This window comes from Coptis chinensis, chromosome 3, assembly GCF_015680905.1.
Source record: "Coptis chinensis isolate HL-2020 chromosome 3, ASM1568090v1, whole genome shotgun sequence".
Lineage (NCBI taxonomy): Eukaryota > Viridiplantae > Streptophyta > Magnoliopsida > Ranunculales > Ranunculaceae > Coptis > Coptis chinensis.
In genome coordinates this window covers 120226464-120248007 of record NC_141458.1, presented here as the reverse complement: position 1 = coordinate 120248007, position 21544 = coordinate 120226464, and the positions used below count along the sequence as shown (strand labels likewise).

At 34.2% G+C, this 21544-nt stretch overlaps 2 protein-coding genes across 15 annotated transcripts; one reads left to right on the top strand and one right to left on the bottom strand.

The window, feature by feature from the left end:
* Positions 1-5282: 5282 nt before the first annotated feature.
* On the bottom strand, positions 5283-21361 carry LOC147513758 (MYB-like transcription factor ETC3). 5 transcript variants are annotated; one of them, XR_015215616.1, is made up of 7 exons: positions 21236-21361; positions 18660-21113; positions 18469-18554; positions 18075-18185; positions 11573-11675; positions 6059-6146; positions 5560-5609 (listed from the first exon to the last, which is right to left on the bottom strand). XR_015215616.1 is itself a non-coding variant. In XM_086597007.1 (3 exons), exons 1-3 carry the CDS (start codon positions 6362-6364, stop codon positions 5492-5494), a joined length of 267 nt encoding a protein of 88 aa, XP_086453133.1. In that variant the 5' UTR covers positions 6365-6670; the 3' UTR covers positions 5283-5491. The 5 variants fall into 5 exon arrangements, 1 of the variants encoding a protein (XP_086453133.1); XR_015215617.1 differs by lacking the exons at positions 5560-5609; positions 6059-6146 and having other exon boundaries at positions 11360-11675; positions 18660-19138; XR_015215618.1 differs by lacking the exons at positions 5560-5609; positions 6059-6146; positions 18660-21113 and having other exon boundaries at positions 11360-11675.
* LOC147513759 (uncharacterized) lies at positions 11885-17152 on the top strand. 10 transcript variants are annotated; one of them, XM_086597004.1, is made up of 9 exons: positions 11885-12332; positions 13701-13848; positions 14130-14202; positions 14770-14902; positions 15015-15049; positions 15129-15336; positions 15433-15517; positions 16106-16352; positions 16633-16893. In XM_086597004.1, exons 6-8 carry the CDS (start codon positions 15147-15149, stop codon positions 16140-16142), a joined length of 312 nt encoding a protein of 103 aa, XP_086453130.1. In that variant the 5' UTR covers positions 11885-12332; positions 13701-13848; positions 14130-14202; positions 14770-14902; positions 15015-15049; positions 15129-15146; the 3' UTR covers positions 16143-16352; positions 16633-16893. The 10 variants fall into 10 exon arrangements, with proteins under 10 accessions (XP_086453130.1, XP_086453132.1, XP_086453131.1 ...); XM_086597006.1 differs by lacking the exon at positions 15015-15049 and having other exon boundaries at positions 11887-12332; positions 16633-16742; positions 16890-17152; XM_086597005.1 differs by lacking the exon at positions 15015-15049 and having other exon boundaries at positions 11887-12332; positions 14804-14902.
* Positions 21362-21544: the final 183 nt, after the last annotated feature.

The following is a 21544-nucleotide window of genomic DNA, read 5'->3' as shown; positions in this document are numbered from 1 at the left end:
GGAAGAAGGTCCTACTAGAAAACCCAACTCATCATAGAGTGAACGTAGCTTAGCCAAAAAGCTCATAAGTCCCCTGAGCCATCGCACGATATTCAACCCCTGCAGAAGATCTAGAAGTAACATTTTGTTTCTTACTTGATCTTCCAAGATATCATGTGACCCAAGAAAGTACATAAACCTAATGTTCATCGTCCATCTGTCTTAGAACCAGCATAGTTTGCATCAATATATAACAAGATAACCCTGACTGTCCATTTGATGCATAAAACAGACCAAGTCATGGACATGACTTAAGATACCTCAAGATATGATAAACATCATCCATGTGAGATGTACGAGGAGCATGCATAAATTGACTAACAACGCTAACTGCAAAGGCTATATCAGGCCTGATATTAGTCAAGTAAATCAATCTCCCAACTAAACGTTGATATTGAGATAGATTAGAGAGCAATTCTCTAGACTCAGATGAGAGTTTCGTGTTAGGATCCATAGGTGACAATGCTGGCCTACAACCTAGCATGCCAATATCCTTCAACAAGTCTAAAATATACTTCCTTTGAGAGAGAGATACCCCATGTCAAGAATGTGCTACCTCAATGCCTAAGAAGTAGCGAAGGGGCCCCAAATCTTTCACATCAAATGCCTTACTCAGATCAAATTTCACCTGAGCAATACCAGGAATGTCATCGCCTGTAACTATAATATCATCAACATACAGAAGAAGTAGGACATGGTGTCCAAACTTGTTCTTTCGAACAAAACAAGTACGATCAGATTGGCAGCATATGAACCTAATAGACAATACCACCTGGCTGAAATGGGAAATTAAAACCAAGCACGCAGTGACTGTTTCAACCCATATAGAGATTTCTGAAGACAACACACTTTCCCAGTATACTCCCCCTCACCGCGAAAACCGGGTGGAGGATCCATATAAATAGTCTCAATGAGATTACCATGGAATGAGATGATGCCAAAGAGATAAAGAGCCGCACAGAGGAAAGTTTAGCCACCGGAGCAAATGTATCACCGAAATCCTTACCAGGAATCTGAGTAAACCCCTTTGCAACCAATCATGCTTTGTAACGATCCACAGTATAGTACCATATGCACAATACTTAATAGAAAACACTTATTTACATTGAACTGTGTTTCTCACCAAGTGATAGGGAATAACCATATCCCATGTGTGATTTCGTTCCAGTGCTTCCATTTCACATTGCATTGCAGCAACCCAGTGGAGATCACGTATAACTTCATAAACAGACCTAGAAATGGAGATAGCTAGAGGAGGTTGTAGCCAAGAAAGCTCGATAAGAATAAGAAAGTCCCTGATAAGGCACAAACATGCTAATAGGATGGTGAGTACAATAATAAGACAATCAGTTGGATGTCTGTCCCGTGAAGACTTACGAGATGGTGGTGGTGGCGGCGGTGGTGGTACCTATAACAACCCCATTTTTTTAACAACATAAATTACATTTTTTGAATTGAAAATAACTATTATGTTATGAAGTCTAGCTTGTTCTAGAATTTGTTTGGCTGTTGTTGATTTTTCAAAAATGTTTTTACTTGAATTTGTTTGTTAAAACTTTTGTGGGTATTTTAGAATCATTTTTAGGCTTTAAAACATTGTTAAAATGTACCGATTCATATATGTATGGACCTTGGGTGTTTTTAGACCCATTTGAGGCCCATAGGTTAACTTAAACAGACTTAAAACATTGAATAAACAATACCTACGAATTTCCTCTATAAAAAATATTATTATTCAAAAACAAAACCCTAGCCTCCATTAAAAATAATATTTTTGATTGAAAGAAATAAAAAAAATGGGAAGAAGAAGAAAAGGGATTGGAGAAAAGGAAACATTGGTATTCTTTTGCAAATTCAATTTTAGGTGAGTAAACATATTTTTATAAAAATATATATATAAATCATTTTTTGTGACTTTTATCTTGTTTGCTTCATAAATGCTTCATTATCATTTTATAAAAGTTCCATATTTAATTATGAACGTTTGCTATTTGTTTTGAAATTTTCATTGTCGTTTAGAACGATGATATGTTTGCAGAATTCTGCACAAGTATTGACTTGTGACTTGAATTCGACTAATTAGATGATGTAACTAGCTTTTCAACATAACTAAACAATTTTATTTCTCTGAATCATCTTTCATTTCCAATTGGTCTTGACTGATTTCAGTTTATATTCTATTTGATGTAAATTTTACAAGAAAGTGTGTCAGAAAATTGAATAGCAGAATTTAAGTTGTTCGGTCTGTTCCATCACATAGTTTAGGGTACATACTAAACGAATTAGTGTTTAGGAGTTTTTGTATTGAATGTATTTTCTGTCTAATTTTCAAAATGGTATAATCGATTCAAAACTTTGATTATATGAATTCTCTAGAATTTTTAGAATGAAAAAAGGTCAAACTGTCCTAACCAATTTCTCATGCATATAACAATATACGTAACTTATTAGTGTAAGTTTTAGTTGTACAAGAAAAAATGTAATGATCATACAATTTATATCGTATTAATATTTCAAATAAATGTGTATTGATTGGAGGAGTAATTATTTTATTTGTCTAAAGAGTTCTATTACATGTATTGGAATAAGAGTTGCATGCATAATTAATTGTTTGATGAATATTGTATGTATAGAGCGTATATTGGTAGCTAAAGATTTGGCATGATATTATGCAATAATATATATTAGCACTGATGGACTTTGACTTTGAATATGCGGCTGATAAGAACTACGAATAACATATATGTAGTAGTATATATTTTATTTTAGTCTTACTCATACCAGAAATTCAATTTGTTGACCCATGTTTGTTTTATTTTACAACGTGGGTGTGTTATTGGAAACATAGATTGTATAATGCAATAGATGACAACATTTGATTTGGATTCGCTTTTGGAGCCTTACTGGTTTAAGTTTTCTGAAGGGGAAAGTTTTGATTTGAAACAGATGTAATAGAGTTGGTTAGTATTTTTTTTATTTGTGAATTAAGAGTTGTTATTTTGGTTTTAATTTGATCTCATTTTTTCCATGTCGTGTTTAGTAATGTGTTATTAGGGTTTCGTTTCATCTTGGGTTTTCAGAAGATGGAATAAGATGTGGATAATTCCCTATTTTTAATTTTCATAAAATTTGGGGTGTTACAGTACCAGTGATGCAATAGGTGATTCATAAGTAGAAGTTGGCTGAACAACAATATCAGAAGTACGCAAAGTAAGATATAACCCGGATCAGAGGAGTCATACATAAGTGGCGGTGGTGGAGCCTGAGGGTAAACCTGTTGTTGCTTCTCAAATGGATGAGAGTCATTATCATACACAGGTAAAGGCCGAACGGGGACATAGTTGTCCTTCACAGGTAAAGAAAAAGCCGATACAAGCGGTCTTTGTAAAGGGATTACTTCCAAAGAAAGGTGTATCATCTTCTTCTTTTTTTCGATAACCCGACCATCTTATATATTAAGCTTCAAAATATAAAATATTACAGTTTAGAAAATTTGGTGGAGGCTCTACACCTGAAAATTTCATAGCCCATTGTGCTATGATATGAACCTCCCCATTCAAAGTTCTACTAATCCAATTACAGATAAGAGGAATATGCAGAGAGTTAACAAAATTTCTAATGTCCATAACAATTGGCATACAGTTCCAGTATGTAGCTTCTCTATCCTGGGAAATAGTTTTCATCACTACTTTGTTGTCTTCTATAAATCTTGCAGCTTGTGGAGAGAGATGATGCAGCAGTTTGCATGCTAGTTCTGCTGCAATGAATTCAGCCTCCTGGGCATTGTTGGCTTTGAACTTTGTAAAAGTTGCAGTGAGATTGTATATATACAAATTCCTCTAGAAATGTAACATCCAAAGAAAGGTGTATCCTCTAGAAATTTAACTTCCAAAGAAAGGTATATATACAAATTCCGTTTACCATACTTTTTATATCAAAGTTTATATCATGCCCCACAACTTCACCTACAACGTGAATTATGACCTAGTTTTTTGTGGATGTATTCAACTAACCATGACGATTATCTCTATAAAATTTCAAATAATTTGATAATGTTTAACTATGTAAAAAATAATTGCAAAATCTTTAAGTATATATTTAATTTTTTTTAATCCTATAAACTTTTTTTTTTCCAAATAATGAGTCTTAGAACATAAGATAATGAGACAAGTAAATATCTAAATTTATATCAAAGATTAAGACTTAATTCTTAGCTCTTAAGTTAGGATAATGAGAAGGGGATAGTTTTGTTTGGTATTAATGGTTGTTATTCATGAGTAAGAAGATGCCTAGCTATGTATCTAGCATTGTATAAGTGAGACTGGAATTAAGTCACACGTAGCTCTTAGAGGATGGCTTTTATAGTCATCGAGAGTGTACATCGAATGCGACACATATACTAATGAGTACAGATGTGCGGTCAAGATGGGTGACATGTGTTTGTGAGAGGCATGCACGCGGATAGCAGTTGTAGGTGTTTAGGTCTATCTGAATTGGCATAGGAGTGTATGGTGTTTTCCGTAATGATGGTGGATGGCTGTAATGGTGCATTTATTACGACAGAAAAAGGGATTTAAGGATAAAATTGGTAATGATGACAGTAGAAGGTGATGATGTCACGAGATGGGGTCCAGTGACGAGTTACTGAGCTGCTGAGTATGTGAGTCTTCTGATATAACGAGTGTTTGGAGTTGTTTGCGAGTGTGATGGGCACTCGTATGTCTCGTGCACATATTGGAGGAGTCGTTGCATGTGAATCTCGAGTCTCGTGCACATCACGTGACTGAGACAAAAATTATAAACACTGCAGACACAATATTTTAGTTGCGTAGAAAACTAGCTTGTACGTAGTCACGCACCGGGCAGCTCACCCTGGAACAAATTCTTGGCTCCGCCACTGGTGCCACCCCCAACTAAATCGCCACTTCACACGCTTTCATAAATTGATCATGCAAATGTAAGTGCAGGCTTTGGACACAGTCACACATGCACCAAAATGAATTGGTTCTTTAATCCTTAATTCCCTTCTACAATCCTGCGCTAATTAAATTGACCGCCAGGGTTATGGGAGAAGCTTAAGTCATGACATATATATCCTGTGTGGCTCAGCACCAAATTTAAAAACTGTGACTGCCGAGCAGAGTAGCAGTCTTCATGTTATTTTGTTGAAAAGTTTCTACAGTATAGCTAGTGCCTTTGCATGCATGGTTGTCAGTTGCCTACCAAGAATCAAAGACGTCCAGTGCCTAAACTCGCAATTCACATGTGCTATTATTCATTCCAATAAATGGGGAGCCAAACATCATTAGACGCGCGCAAGAGCAGTGTACTCTAGCTAATTACTTAACTAAAACTTGGACATATAATTTGAGACAGAGAGAGATGTAACAAAGAAAGAATAAATACAAGGAATTTATTTGTCTTCATCTGACGATACCCTAGCGAGAACGCTTTAAGTTTCAGGCCGCGCCGTTCCTTCTCTTAGACAATAATTGTTAACTCTCATTATCCAGAACCTCTCTATTTCGTTGGGCGTCCGATCTGGTATCCGGCCTGCAATCATAGCCCACCTGAAAATACAAACGGATTATATCATCTATTATGACAAACACCAAGAGGAGAGAAAAGGTCGACGTGCATAGAGAGAGAGAGTAGCACTATGCCATTCTCGATCAATCTATAGTTATACACCTGAATACCTGATACCATTCTTAATTAAAATGTGGTCTACATGAATGAACAGAAAGCTGCCAAAAATGGGCGCACACATGAAACCTATTCTCTTTATCTCTATCAAGTTTAGGCTAGTGAAGATATACATAGAAGCATGAAAGATATAATAATCAAGGGTGTGTCTCTATATGCATGGTGAATGAAAGTACTCATGGCGCTAGTGATGCAACTGTGTCATGCAACTCAATAGTCCTAACAAAGCCAGTACATATACCCGGTCACCGGATCTTGATACCACATTAACTTATAGTGAACCACATATCTTTCAGTCTACATCAATTCTTACCAATCACCAACTAGTCTATGCATACGAACAATGAGATCTTCTTCTTGCTCAGTCATGTTTATGTCTTCCCAATTAGTACTAGTCACTTCTGCAATTAAACAAAGATAAAATAATAAAATCAAAATATGACGAGGAATCTGAAAAAAGGAAGTTGAATTATAGGATGGGGGGGGAATGGAAAATGAAGAGACAGCTAGAGCCTAGAGGTGGCATGAGTATATAGCTAGCAACGGTAGACGACGGACCTTCTGATTCATTACTTGCAGTCCTGCAGGCTCTATTTTTTTTAAGACGGTTATAATTCATACTGTTTTTTGTACGCCTAGGGTGAGCCGGTGAGATTATAACGTACTCGAACTCCGAAGAGATTACTAGGCACACGCATTTATCAAGAAAGCATCAGGAGATGATATTAAAGAGGAGTTGCCATGCTTTTCGCATCTACTTTTTGTTTTTTGGATAGATCCTTTTCTCATTTACTCATCTAACCCTTTGTACCCATTACAGAATCTTTTAACTCGCCTGCTCTTCTGCATATTTTATTGAGTCCGACTTCTATCAACCATTCAGCCCTGCTGCCCTGGCCCCTTGGGCATTCATTACAAACATTAAATTTCAGCAATTATGAACTGTAGCCCTTACCCCCTAGGCATTTGACGAACAACAACTGCCCTTATCTTTATCTGGAAACCATCTCCACCAGTTTCAAATTTAAAGCAAAAGCAATTAATTAATGAGACTTTTATCTCTTTTTCTCTCTCCCCATCGAATATCAAACCCATTTCTCTGAACCCCCAAATTGCAACTCTCATTCCTCATCAATCACAGTTTAAGTGTTTAACCCACATCTTCATTCTCTCCTCAATCACAATTTTCTCCATTATATAATCTTGGTTAGAACATTTGACAATCGCAACACCTAAGAAGAAAACACCAAGTAATTAACCTAATATTGAACTTTCTTTCTAAGCAATGGTGTCGTGTTCTACACTTCCACGGGCCATTCAAAGATGGAGTTCTGCGAACTGTCTCTTTTCCTTATCGCTACAATTTCAATTCCTAATAACTCTCACTTGGATTTACTCAGAATAACATGAATTTCTCTTCATAAATAATAAATTATAATCAACCCGAAGTACCAAATTTCGAAAATCTAAAGTTATGTTCACTTTGAAGCTTTTAGTTTGAGGATCAACTATTCAAGAATATCGTTTAATTTATCTTGACATCCAAAACCTAAAAGTGAATTTGTAAATTAAACTAAGGGGTCGTTTGTTTCAATGCGAATGCTTGAATGGCTCATCCTCTGAATGTAAATGCTGATTCTTTGGTTCTAAAAACATGTTTGTTTTGTTAATTTCATTCGAAAATCTAAATTTTATTATATTTGAGGAGAAGAGATGGATTATCGAAAAAATAAATGATTAAATTTAAGCTTTATATATGTAATTTTATTTTTAACAAAATGGATATCATTCATTCAAAAATGAAAAATCGAGGAACATCAAATTTTGAAGAACTTATTTTGAAGCCATAAAAGTGAAGGTAGGAAAGTAGATGGGTTCTTGAGATTGGGTTCTTAAGAAAGGGCAAAATACTTTTTGTTTAATTTATCTTGACATCCAAGAAATTTTGGTATTTAATGCTCAATAAAAAGTAAGTACCTTAAACTAAAAAAAAAAACAAGTTTTGAATTTAAAACTTAAGTTTAAATTAATTAAAAAAAACAAACAACCCCTAAGAGTGTTAAAATTGTGGACAGTTAGATAAATATTGAACTTAAATAAACACATATTTTGACAAAGTTAGACATAATCAAATGTCTTGATAATTTGTAGAGATGATCTCTATTGCATGTATGATGTCTATTGATAATTTGTGGAGTGTTAAAATCTCTATTGCATGCATTCAAATATCTATTGATAATTTAGAAAAGGTAACCTTTCTAAAACATACTTGTCTCAATTTGGTTATACTTACAATCTACATAAAAGTAACACGATCCCTCAGGCAGCACAATTACAAATGATCCCTTAGACTAGAAGATAATTTCATCGTCTATGTAGGTTGTGAAGAAAAACACACTCGAAATGAGAAAAACAGACAAATAAAAATAAAAATAAAACTTTCCATAAATAAAATTAAAAATATCGGGTGAAGAGTTTATTTCTTTGAAAAAAGGGTTTTTTTGTAGTAAGTCACACTATATTAGTGCGATTTTGAGTTTAGTCACACGAAGTTCAAAATTTTGATTTTAGTCACACTCCATTAACAAGTCTGTCTCAAACTGTTAGTCAACGTATTTGACTATGCTTGACCGTATGTTGACCGATATATATATATACACACACATATATATTTTAATTTTTTTAGAAATGACCGTATTTAGTTCATTTCTAAAAAATATAAATAATATATATGATATATATATATTATATTGTAGAAATTAATTTTTTTTTAAATTTAAATTTTTTTAGAAATGAACCAAATACATAGAATTTTTTTTTAATTTCTTATGATGGATTGGTTCATTTATAAAATAAATAAATAAATAAATAAAAATATATATATATATATATATATATCAACGTACGGTCAAACCTAATCAAATACATTGACTAACGGTTTGAGATAGACTTGTTAACGGAGTGTGACTAAAATCAAATTTTTGAACTTCGTGTGACTAAACTCAAAAGCGCACTAATATAGTGTGACATACTACAAAAAGACCCTAGAAAAAAAACATGAGCTTTTCAAGTGAGATATTTAAAGACGTAAGATGACCCTTAGGCAGCACCGATTGGATGATCCCACTAGGGTAGGGATTGGGTCGGATTCGGATCGGATATGGATATGGCTATATCCGAATCCGAACCCGAATAAAACCGAAATTTAATATCCGAGCCCGACCGGCCCGATCGGATAATACTAAAAATTCAAAAAATAACCCAAAAATTATATCCGAACTGAACCCGGCATACCCGAACCGAATAAATAAACGGATATGAAAATGCACCCGAACCCAATGTATTTGATAATCGAGTCGGGTCAGATTTGGGTCTACCTGACCCGATTCCTGCGCTAGATCCGACAGACTCAATTGTAACGCCCTTCATCATCTATATGTATAATGTGCAAGCGAAAAAAAACTGGAATTAATTTTCAGATACAAAATCAAGAACAACTTTTGAGACAATGAAATCAGGAAATATACTGTTTTGAGAATGCTCTAAACCACAGCTTACAAAAACGTGACATGATCCCTCCAGCAACATATATTTGTAGATGATCCCTTCAACTCATCAGTTATGACTTCTAACTAAAGAATTTCATGGACCATGTATGATGTGCAAGAAGTCAAGAACACGTCAAGTACATAAAAAAAAATGAGAAATAAATGCAAGTTAAAGTACGAACTGTACGATATGACATAAAACAGTCAAAACACGTTAAAAAGCAAAAAAGAAAGACTTAGGGTGTGTTTGTTAATTTACAAAAGAAATTCATAAAAATCTAAAGAAAAACTTTGTCTGGAATAAGCAAAGAAAAACAATAACCGAGGGGTGCGAGTCTGGACCACAACTCGACAGTAATATGATAACTTGAATTCCTGGAACCATAGAACAAAGTATCACGATATGGGTAAATATCGAACCAAGAAATGACGATATATATCATCGATATATCGCTCCCAGTGTTGATATCTTACATAAATAATTTTGTAAAAATCGATGATATATCACGGCATAATATAAAATATCGACGATAATACATCAAAATATCGACATGTAAAGGGGAAAAATAAACAACACAATTGAATCCAAAGATTCTTAGTTCCGGATGTATTTGGAATCAAAATGTTCCATTGTAACTTTGTAAGAAAGTGATTCAAACACAAAAAGATTAAAAATAAGGATAGGAAATTATTAATGTGATTGTTAATTAGTTTTTCTATAAAAAATAATATAAAGTTTTTGAATATTTAGTATCTATCAATTGATTGATCCGGATTTTCGAAATAAAATAGAATTGAATTAATTCAAGTCTATCAAAACTTTGGAGTTTTAGATCAGATCCAAAAAATAAGAAAAAAATAAACTTTTCACTTTATTCAAAAAATAATAATAAAAGAAAAAAGAAAAAATGTAGAAAGAGAATATGGGGTTCAATTATACATTATCTTTTCATCAAGAGGCCTTAAATCTTCTCTTTATTTAACTTAACAAAAACTTCAACTCTCTTCTCTTCTTAATTCAACCAATCACAAACTCTAACTTGTTTCTCCTTCTTAGATCAATAAGATTAGTAAAAGATGACGAAATTTGGACTCTATGAGTCTAGTGGAAGATAGCTAAATGAGTATGTCTTGAGGTCTTTGAGTTTTTGAAGTGTAAAATGGTGAGGAAGAAGAGAAATTGAAGAGTAATTGTCAATTTTGTTAGAATAAAAAATATGTAAATTTCGATATATGTGTAAAATATCGGCATATCGTGAATATATCACGATTTTGTAGGATATATCGTTGATATTTACACTTGAGTCATTTGAATATATCATTTACATATCCTGGATATTATCATATCTTTTTTCAAAATCTCGATAGATATCGCGAAATATCGCAAAATATCGCGATATTTTGTACTATGCCTGGAACTATATAGTGACCGACAACACATAAATTGATTACAAGCCAATATCAAGTTTTAGGTTTCGAATACGATATCATCGTAATTACAAAGTTCAAACAAAATAATTGGAAATAAACGCTCGAAAAAATATATACCACGCGTGGATTAGAAATACGATGATCCCTTCAACTCATCATGGCCCAAAATTTTATTTAGTAGGTTTATGTCTGTCCTCATTATCTCTTCTCATCTTCTTAACAACTTTATGGACTCTTCTGCACTAGTCTCTCATTCACGCAAAAGCTCCCTCTCTCGACTCTCTTTTGGCCCATAACCCTCCTCAACCAAACCCAACTATCTCTCTCTCTCTCTTCAAACCCTCCGCTCCCCCAATGCATCATAGCTTATTCTAGTTAAGTGGAGGAGCAAACTTTCGAAAAATGACGTTTAGTTGGTTTATATATGTCTGTCAGTCCACTTTTCTCTCTGCCAAAACTCTCTTCTATCAAGTCTCAACTCCTCTATATATCTCTCGTTCTCCTCACTCCTCTAGTATATATCTCTGTTGCTACCAAATTAGAAAACGAGGATTCAACAAACAAAGCGACATGCATAGACTGATAGACGATTTGAAGAGAGAGAGAGAGAGAGATCTTGAAGCGTTGTTCGTTGCTATTGTTTCAAGTTTCAACAACGAGGGAAGAAAGGAACAAAAATGATTTATATGGTTTTGGAAAGATGACCCTTTTTAATTATTAAGCATGGTAACATAACCACTGTTATCAAAAACTTGTTTAACAATTTAATTTCATCTGTCAATGAAAAATTATCAGCACTACGTCAGATATATTAGCAATATACAACTTCAAAAATTTGGGGCACTAACTTTATCTTCTGAAGACTACTCTCCATTATCTTCTGAAGTATTGTGAACTTGACTACCGTTATCTCCTTTGGCCTCAAATCACAGCAATCATCACATGCACATTCTACAAGAGGGCCCAACAATACAAAGATTTTAAGAAATTTAATAGAATGCACATATAGTTATGTAGTTCGCTTTTTTATGTATGATTTTTAATACAAACCCAAAACATACATGTAATTTACAACATAATAAGATCTAGATATACGTGAAATGACAATATTTGTGTAGCGAATGCCAAATAGCTTTATCTAAACACCTTTAATAGAGCGTACCGAGTTAGCCGATGTAGCTTGAGCCGCCATCACATAGAGGCGTGGGCGAGCTAGCCGTGCACCGCGCTTTTATCCAAACCCGATTCACCATCTGTCCTTTTTAGCCTCGTAAGCCTATCCGGCGTCCGTCCGGGCTTTTTCTCCAATCCCACTGCAACACCTCCTTTCTACACGCTGCTCAACGCCGAGCCGACCTCGCCAACTTAACCAAAAAATCGACAAATCACAAATCTTCTCAACCAAAAACCAAATACCCATGAACCAACGCTCTACAGAGAAACCACCAGCAAAAACTGATCAACAAACATCCACTCCTCTCCTGATCAAAAAACCAAAACCGAAATTCCATATGGAAAATAATCATTCGTAGTTAGCTATTGTTGTCTGCTCAACAGCTCCAAACAACTCAATCCAGATAAGCAAAAATCAATTACCGACAGCTACAGGTAACAAGATTGGTTATTTTCTTCTTTTTACTATTGTTGTTACTGTTAAATTAGTTGTTGTTGATTATTCTTTTGTTCCACCAAAAAATTCGTTCTAACTTGGTTTTTCTTCTTACCACATCGATAAACCAAAACCGAAAGACGGCCAATTTTTTAAATGCTCAATGTATATATGGTATCAATATTCCCATATTATATTGAAATTCTTTTTTGATAAATTATTTCAATGTCTCTTATAGACATTCTAATGATTTAGGTTCTATGAAATAAGACCTGGCTAGCATGATTCTTAATGCTTAGCAGAGGCGCTGTGTGTTCTAATTATAACACCCTCACAGTTGCACTCATATTCCCCTGTCTTGGTTTGTTCCTTTGTTTGTGTTAGTTCCTCCTGACAACTTTTAGACTTGGTTACTTTGATGCTAATAATCGTGTATGGTCTATAAGCGTTTTTAAACAACTTTGATAAAGTTTAGTTTTTTTTTTTTTTGATAAGTTAAATTTTTGGATAAAGTTTAGTTACTTCAAAGTATGCTTAAAATCGTGTTTGATGTATGGCATTTTGAAGCAGCTTTGATAAAGTTTAGTTATGATGTTTTGTCACAAAATAAAACTCGCAACCCAACTTCTTATAAACTTGCGAAATATTTATTTGTTAGTGTAGCCTTATAAATAGTTAGCTGAATCCAAATGCACTTCATAAAGTTTTCCTATCCTAATTTAAACTGCTAACAATTGCTATGGATTTGTTAGCATGTCCTTTGTGTTATTTTCTCTTTGAATTTCAGTTCTATTTCGATGTCCGTGGGGTTGAATAGTTGAAGTCATTGTAGGTAACTGCTTTTTATATTGTGCCCTGTCATGCCTACAGTCTCAGTTTAATTGATTTGTTGCATTTGTTAGTTTACTTTTTTTTTTGTTATTCATGTTATTATCTCTATTTTAACCCTCATGCTTAGTTTGACATTCACCCTCTTTTAAAAGATCCCACTAATAAGAATATACCTTCTCTTTCTCTCCCTGAGCTGTTTGTCAATTGGAATGATATATTTTTCAAAGACCCAAAGTGCTTTTCAGCACTCTATGAAATTGGGTCCCCAAATTAACGCCAATCAATCTTCTTCTTATTTGAACCTATTGTTTATTTTTTTACTATCTACCGACTAACCATTGTGGAAAACCCCTTGAAATTGATATTAACGTCCCACTTTTGCTGATGTCTATAAATGAATATTCCCCAGTAGGATGTCTCTTGAGATTAAGCTATGGTTAATTTCGTTTTTCTTAACATCATTGGCTGGGTTATTTTTTTCGGTTGATCATGCCTCTTCAGCTTCCTGTTGTTAAAACTTTTGTTTGCTTCATCAGGGTTTTCTTTTGTACGTTTCAAGCACTCCACCTTCTTCGAAACTTTATTGCTCCTTCTCGCACAAAACTCCACTTCTCCATCTTTCAATGGGTACTATTACGCTCTCGCCATTGACATACAATTCAGTAAAACCTTCGCAAAGCCAAGGTATTTCTTTTACTTTTAATATAGTTGCTTATCTACATTGAATTTATTTTATTTTATCAAACAACAATCTCAGCTGCAAATTGGAATAATATGGGTACCTTTAGCATTTATATTTTTTGATTGTGGATATCTCTCGCAATTTTGTTTGGTTTTAGCTGATCTAGTGGAACATATGGTGAAGGTATAAAGTATTGAAGATAGTAGTTATTCATAATTGTGATTTTTTATTTTCCTATTCACGGCAATAAATTGTTTCTCTCAATGGGATTTACAATGATCAGATAGATTGACAATGGAGATTTCAATTCTTGGAAACGACAAAGCTTTGGAGATAAATGGCAAAGTTAGTTATCGGTAAGCAATCTTCAGTGCCTAATTTCGGTTTTGGTTACTATCCACTGTAATTTGTAACCTTTGATGAAACTGTGAATTTACTTTAACGAACTCTTTCATTAGTAAGTTGTCTGTAATCGCTTGCTACAATTTTAAATTAGTAAGCAAACTTTCCGTATACAGTGTACAAAGTTCTATGAGCATTTGTCTGAATTCAAATTTTTAATTGCTCATTTGTCTGAGTTCACGATAACTGAATACAAAGTTTTAATTGCTCTATGATTTGATAGTTTTGTTGTGTTAGCAAACTCCATAAACTTAGAGGGTTTTGAACTATTGATATTCGAAGTCTATTGTATAGATGTGTTACTAGACTTACAATTTATCATGAACTGACTTACGCTTTTCTCATTTAAATGGATAAACTAAATGTATCACTCTGGATCATGCTTGAAATTTCTTATGTAGGTTAGGAATAATCACTATAAAGAAGCACCCAATAATTTTTACTGCGCTAGCTTCCGATTCTTTTTCTTTTCCTCATTTGCACTGCTTCTTTTCTCACTCCAATAAATGTTGGCCATATAGGTGCATTGTGATAATTTTTTGTTTCCTATCCAAGTTTTCCTTGATAGCCTACGGAACGGACCGATGGAAAGTAAGGGGAGGCATTACAAGATTGTGGGACTCCACTAATTTTAAAGATAGAAAATAGCTCCTGGTATGTAATTTCTGCTCTGGGATTTCAAGCTAAGCACTATTCAGGCTTCATACTTATTGGTATTTTTAAGTTTGTATTGCATGACTACTTTATTTTTTCCTGTTACGAGCAGCTAATATATTCGTCGAAATCTTCATCACGGATAGGGTACTCATGTCCATATGGAGTTTTACTAGATAAATATTTTTTAGAATTCAGAAGTGTATTGAATAACAACATTTTGAAGGAAGGAAATATTTGCACCATGGAGAGGTTTGACGTGTCATTAGCAACAGAATATCGGCCTCTGCAGCGTGATTACAAGATTTATCTTACACCGGAAACTGTGATCAAGAAAACCGATGAAGACGGGCTTGACATCCCAAGACACAAATTCAACTTCTTCGAGTTTGACACCATTCCAACTAAAGTTAGGAGCAAAACTCACCTTACAGGTAATTTAAGTTATTAATACTCCGAACACCTCTCTAATAATTTTGTCAGTTATGGATTGATTTAATTTATCACAAATTTTCAAACTCCAACGACAGATGTAATTTGTATGTTGAAGAGAATTGGCAATATTACTAAAAGAATTGGAGTGAACTTACGAGAGATTGTCATCATGAATAAGAGGTACATTGCGTTCTTGGTAGTGCTATAATTTTTTTCCTGGATTTTTATGGTAGCCGAGTTGCTTTAGCTCTCTACAAAACTTCATTCTATCAACGATGTATTTTTTCCATCATAGCTTCTCTTTATCCATATTTAATACCAGACACCTTTATTTAGTTTTAGCTTTAGTTTCCTATAGAGTTGAGATATAAGATAAACTCAATAGTCAGATTGTAAGCGATTGAACTATGGCTGCCTTTCTTCTTAAAAACAAATCTTAAGGTCTTGGTTCTTAGTTATGACTAGACTAATAGGTTTGTCGAAACTCATTCTCAAGTGTTATTATTATTTGATATTAGACTGGATGTGAGTTCATTGCATTTTCTTCAAGTAGACTGCACTAAACTTGGAGGGTTTACTAATTAAGAATGAATTCTGTAAAACTCCCACTGTTGTATTTGAGACTGCCGCTAAATAAGAAAGAATGCTGATATTTTGTTTGCCTTACATAGCCAATTGAATTTGCACCAACCTTAACATCCTTTTCATTTTGCTAGGCCGTTTGAGTATACCGTCTGAAAATTTAAAAACTTCTCTTTCGCCGTGCAGAAACATTTTACAAGGAGATATACAAACTTGGACCTAGAATGTGGGCTGTAGTTGATTGGTTTCCCATAGGATATGCTTGCCAAGAAGAATGTGAGTTCACTTTATGTAAGCTATTATAGTGAGGAGTTCGTTAAGGTGTCCAGCGATTTCTATGGAAGCTTTGGTGGTACAATTGAACAAAGATCTTCTTGGGATGCATGTTGTCTTCTAAAACTTACATGGGTATCCTGCTTGATAAAGGGACAAGGTAAGTGCTGCTTATACAGAGTTTCTTATTAGGTGTGATGTCATATACATCCTTCATTACCTTCTACATGTCATGACCCTTTTCAAGTAATAAGTTGATCAACAAATTTAGGATGCACTTAACGTATTTATCACCATCTTCCATATTTACTCCCCCAAAATTAGTCTCATCGAGACTTTCTTCTCATTGACGATTTTTTCTAATTAGCTTTGAAGCTAAATTATGTACTTAAAATATTTCTGAAATCTCTTTTATATTTTTTGAATGTCGGACATTGTAGGGTGGTATCAATAAGACAAGAAATTCAAGTAAATATTGAATGGATTGGCGATGCCGTTTTGCACTTCCAATGATTGCAGAGGATGCAAGTCCAAAAGTCCAAATTCAGAGGTCATTTTCTATACAAGTATACACCACACTCCATTGAAATTTGTGCGACTACTAGCTGTATTATATTTTTCTGGGTGAAAGTGACACTGAGCAAATGCTTAGGCAGATGCCTCGATGCTTCTTTCCTTTTTAATTGATGGTTTTCAGGTCTCACTTGATTTCAGAGTTCAGACTATTATGGGTGCAATATGAGTTGGAATAACAAAATGGTACTATTGTGAGTAACAATATGATGATATGAGAGTTCAACCCCAGAGACTAAAACATTAGACTCTGCTTATGATTCTTGCGGAAGTGCTTTATGATGGATGTACTTGAAAGTCATTTCTCAATTGTGTGAATACGACTTTTTGAAAAAATAGATTTATGGCAGAATGACATAATATTTTTTTGCCTCTTAACTTTTGAAATCATCCTCTCTCAATGATAATCTATGGTCACAAACTTCAAATTGGGTGCAATTTTTAATGTAAGAAATGAATTGCATGTAGGGAGGCGTGTTTCTTACAACCATTTCAGAGAACATTTGTGATTTACCAATGGTTAAAGAAAAGCTTGAGAAGTAGATAGTTGTCACCCTACAACTCCATTTATTTAATAAGAAACAGTTTACTTCGGTATGTGATTCATCTATTAGGTTTTTCTTTACAAGCTAAAGAGTTAATTAATACTCAATACTAGGTTATCCGTTATCACAAACATTATTCATTGATTTATATGGTGATATGTATTTTTTTTTTTTTACTATCCATAACTAGGTCTAAATTTTTCCAGTGGTTTTTTCTTTGGAATTTTCTTGCTTTTGGTATAATTTGAAGTTTTGAACACAAAACCTATAGGATTCATGAACATGAGTATATGCTCATAATAGTGTAAACAATTTAACAATTCTTTAATCCATTTTGAAATAGCCAATTCTCACTACAGTACGACTTATTAATAGTGTTTGACTTATTAATATTATAAACAATTTAACAATTTTGTGCATGAACGCCTATAATTTGTAATCGTTGGCGTTGCTTTAATATTATTGGACTGACAAGTAAACTGAAGCCAAAATTTGGGATTTAAGTGTATTAATGCGTTGGTCAGTACTTAATAGTTACTACCTTATACAAAACAGGAAAATAGCTTTAATCACAAATCGTGCGGAGCACGTGCCATGAACTTGTGACTATTAATTGATCGGTTTCTAGTTTCTACAGGCATGTCAAATATATGTCTACAAAATCACCCACCTAACTCCTTTAGATTACAATCTCAATATATATCTCATGCGATCAATTTAAGGCGCAAATGTAACAAACTTATCAAAACAGAACTTGACAATACCTTTTAGAGTTCAGTGTTCTTCAAGTGACCAGTGCTACTGGAAATGAAAGATAACTGCAGCACATGACATATTGAAAAACAGTTCCATAGTGATCAATGCACGACACCAAACTGCGTAAGAAGAAAACTAATATATGGTCAAACAAGCTTGTAGACTGAAAAGCTGATTGATCCGCCAAATTAAGTCAAAAGCCATATAATGCACTCAAAGAATCTTGTGTGTAAAATACACTGATTTGAGTAGCCAACTCAGATGGCATAAGCCAATTGTATCACTACCAAATATGCAAAATTTACATTGCAAGTCAAAAAAATCTGAAGGCAATCTCAAGTATCAGGACAAGGAAATTAAGCTACATAAGTACATAACTAGGCAACATAACATGGAAATCACCTGTACACTATCAACTATTCTTGAAAGGTAACACCGACCCACCATAGCACTACAAAAATATATAACCTGAATATGCAATGTGATACCTACACCATCACAATCAGCAAACATAAAATTAAACTTTGTAAGACATAGTAATACTTAAAGAATAATAATTGTTATAAAAAGGATATTGAAAAAACTAACCGTACCCTTCCAATAAATGGCCTAGTCACTAGTCATACTATTCATCTCCCCACCGAAAAATTTATCCAAAATTACGTACAAGTATGAATTAGAAAAATGAAGCATGTACTTAATACTTGTTTGATAATGGAACACAAAATGCAACCAAAATTTTATCCCCTTGTCCAAAATAGACATCGAGTTACAATTTGAGATCCTGCATCAACTCTTCCATCACTTTCACACCATGATCTTGGAGCCCTTCTTCAACTTGAAACCAATCCTTCAAGCACATCAAAGTCTCAACAGTCTCCGACAACAAAGAGTTGCGGTACTTGCTGACCACCTTTGCACTTGCGCTAAAAGCTGATTCCGATGGAACCGTAGAAACAGGTGAAGTTAGTAAATCTCGAGCCATTGCCGATAGAATTGGATAAGTACCTTCTTGAGTTTTCCACCAATCCAAAACGTTAAATGGTGGCTCTTTGTCGACTTTAATGGCTGGCTGCTCCAAATAATGTTGCAAATCATACTTGTTAGTATTACTAGAAGATGCTCTCCGTTGTAACAACAAGTCAAATACAATGTCATCATCATCACTAGAATTAGGTACCGGGTTGATTCAAACCAAATTCAGTATTACCCATTTTCTTTTATATTCTTCAAAGAGCTCAACCAATTTCGTTTTATAAGTCTTCATTTTCAACTGATTAAATGTAAGTTTTGAGTTTGGTACAACTTGAGGCTCATATTCATAATTCAGGTCCACACACAACTCAAGAATCGTAAACTTGTATCGGGGATCCATGCATGAAGCCAACCCAAGAACCAAAGGAACATCTTTCCAATATCTATCATATTTTTTTTCGCATGCTAGTATACATAGGTTTGAAAGCAGGTCCACTATCACATTTTTTCAAGACCAACAAGATTTTGCTCAACTGATAACAAAAGGCACTAGATGTAACATACCGACTCCCTGAAAACAACTTAGTTGCATCTTGGTAAACCTTGAAAAGATCTCTAATAGCAACAACATTTTTCCAATCGGCAAGAGTAGGAGTATTTGCATACTTCTCACCATAAAAGAAGAGATCAATAACTTTTTGGTACGGTATTGCATCTCTCAACATTATAAAGGTGGAATTCCACCAAGTCAGAATGTCAACGGGCAATCTTTTTGTCTTCGAGTTCAAAGATTTACAGCTCTCAAAAAACTTTTCTAGTTTACCTTGAGAAAACTTAAGATGTTTCACACTCTCTCTAATGTTATTAAGGGACACCTCAACATGCTTTAATCCTGTTTTTACTATCAGATTCATGACATGTGTTGTACAACAAAGATGACATAGCTCTCTACTTAATGTAGCATCACCAAAAATTTATCTTTCAACTAAGACACAACACTATCATTGTTAGACTCATTATCCGAGGTTATAGTTCCTATCCTATCACATATCTCCCAACTCAACAAGTTGGCATACATTGCATCACTAATCGCTCTTCCAGTGTGAGGTGCAGGAAGCACGGGGAAACTAAGGACCCGTTTATGAAGTTTCAAGTCTTTAGTTATAAAGTGGGCAGTTATACACATATATCCTAGCTTTTGATTTGATGTCTACAAATCTGAAGTTAAACAAACTTTACCAGGAACACTTCTCAAGATATTGTTCAAAGTAGACCGTTCTTCTTGAAAACTCAACATCACATCACTTCTCATTGTTGAACGACAAGGAGATTTAAACTATGGACCAAATGCCATCTTAATCCATCTATGAAAGGTTGGTTTCTCAACTTTCACAAATGGTAATTCCTTAACGACAAAGTACCTAACAGTTTCTCGACGGGCAATTATCTGATTAAACTTAAAGGAATAAACCACACCATTCTTAGTTCTACCAATTATTGTTTGACCCTTCTTAGTTGAAGTTCTAGTAACACAAGATTATGCATGCCTATGAAGGTGACTAGTCCCTCCCCTACCCCCAGTAGAAAGAGGAGTTTCACAAATTCTACAAACAACACTATATTTAACAGACCCATCAGGTTTTTTTACTTCACTACCATCGTCATTCTTATCAGCCTTAACAATAAAATGGCTCCAAACAGAAGATCTTGGGCGTTTTTGACCAATGGATACTGAAGTAACTGAACTAGTAGGGGGCTGAGAACCGACTAACTCTACAACAGCTGAAGGTTCAACTGGAGATTCTACCTCAGAATCACAATCCAATATGTTATCCATCTAGTAAAGGAAATATAACAAGCTGAAGGAAGCAAACCTAAGGAAATGGTAATTTGTAACGTAGTGTCAACTCTGCATTTAAAAACAAATGAGTATATAATAAAATATTGGTATTTATTTTGATCGATGAGAGAAGTAACTAATTTGAGGACGTCATTTTACATTGACAAAAACACTTTGACGTGATTCAAGGATTTCTTATAGCTTGGTTCTCCACCACTACCAAAACAACAACCTAGACCATAAACAAAAAAAAAAAAAGGATAAGGAAAAGCAAGCATATGAAATAATGTTATCAATTAATTAATGAGGTTTAAAACATAAAATAATTGAAGTATAAAAAGAATGAAGACTAACCTTGAGAGATTCAACCTGTCGGCAACCATCTTGAGCATTCTATTTTCTATTAGTGAGGTGAAACCGTGAAAGTGAGGGGCTGGAAAAAATAGGGTTTGTTGTTTAGTACCTTTTATATTAACTACAATGACAATTTTACTCTATTTCTAAAAGGGTAGATACTATAACCCTAAGAGTATTTTAAATAAAACAAAACTTTGATATGGTAATAATATAATTATAGATGAGGGCTTATTGTGGGCCTGAATAAGGGCCTAATTAGGGTTGGGTTGTGGGCTGGGCTTAAGGTTTGAAGTCTAGGCCCTTACT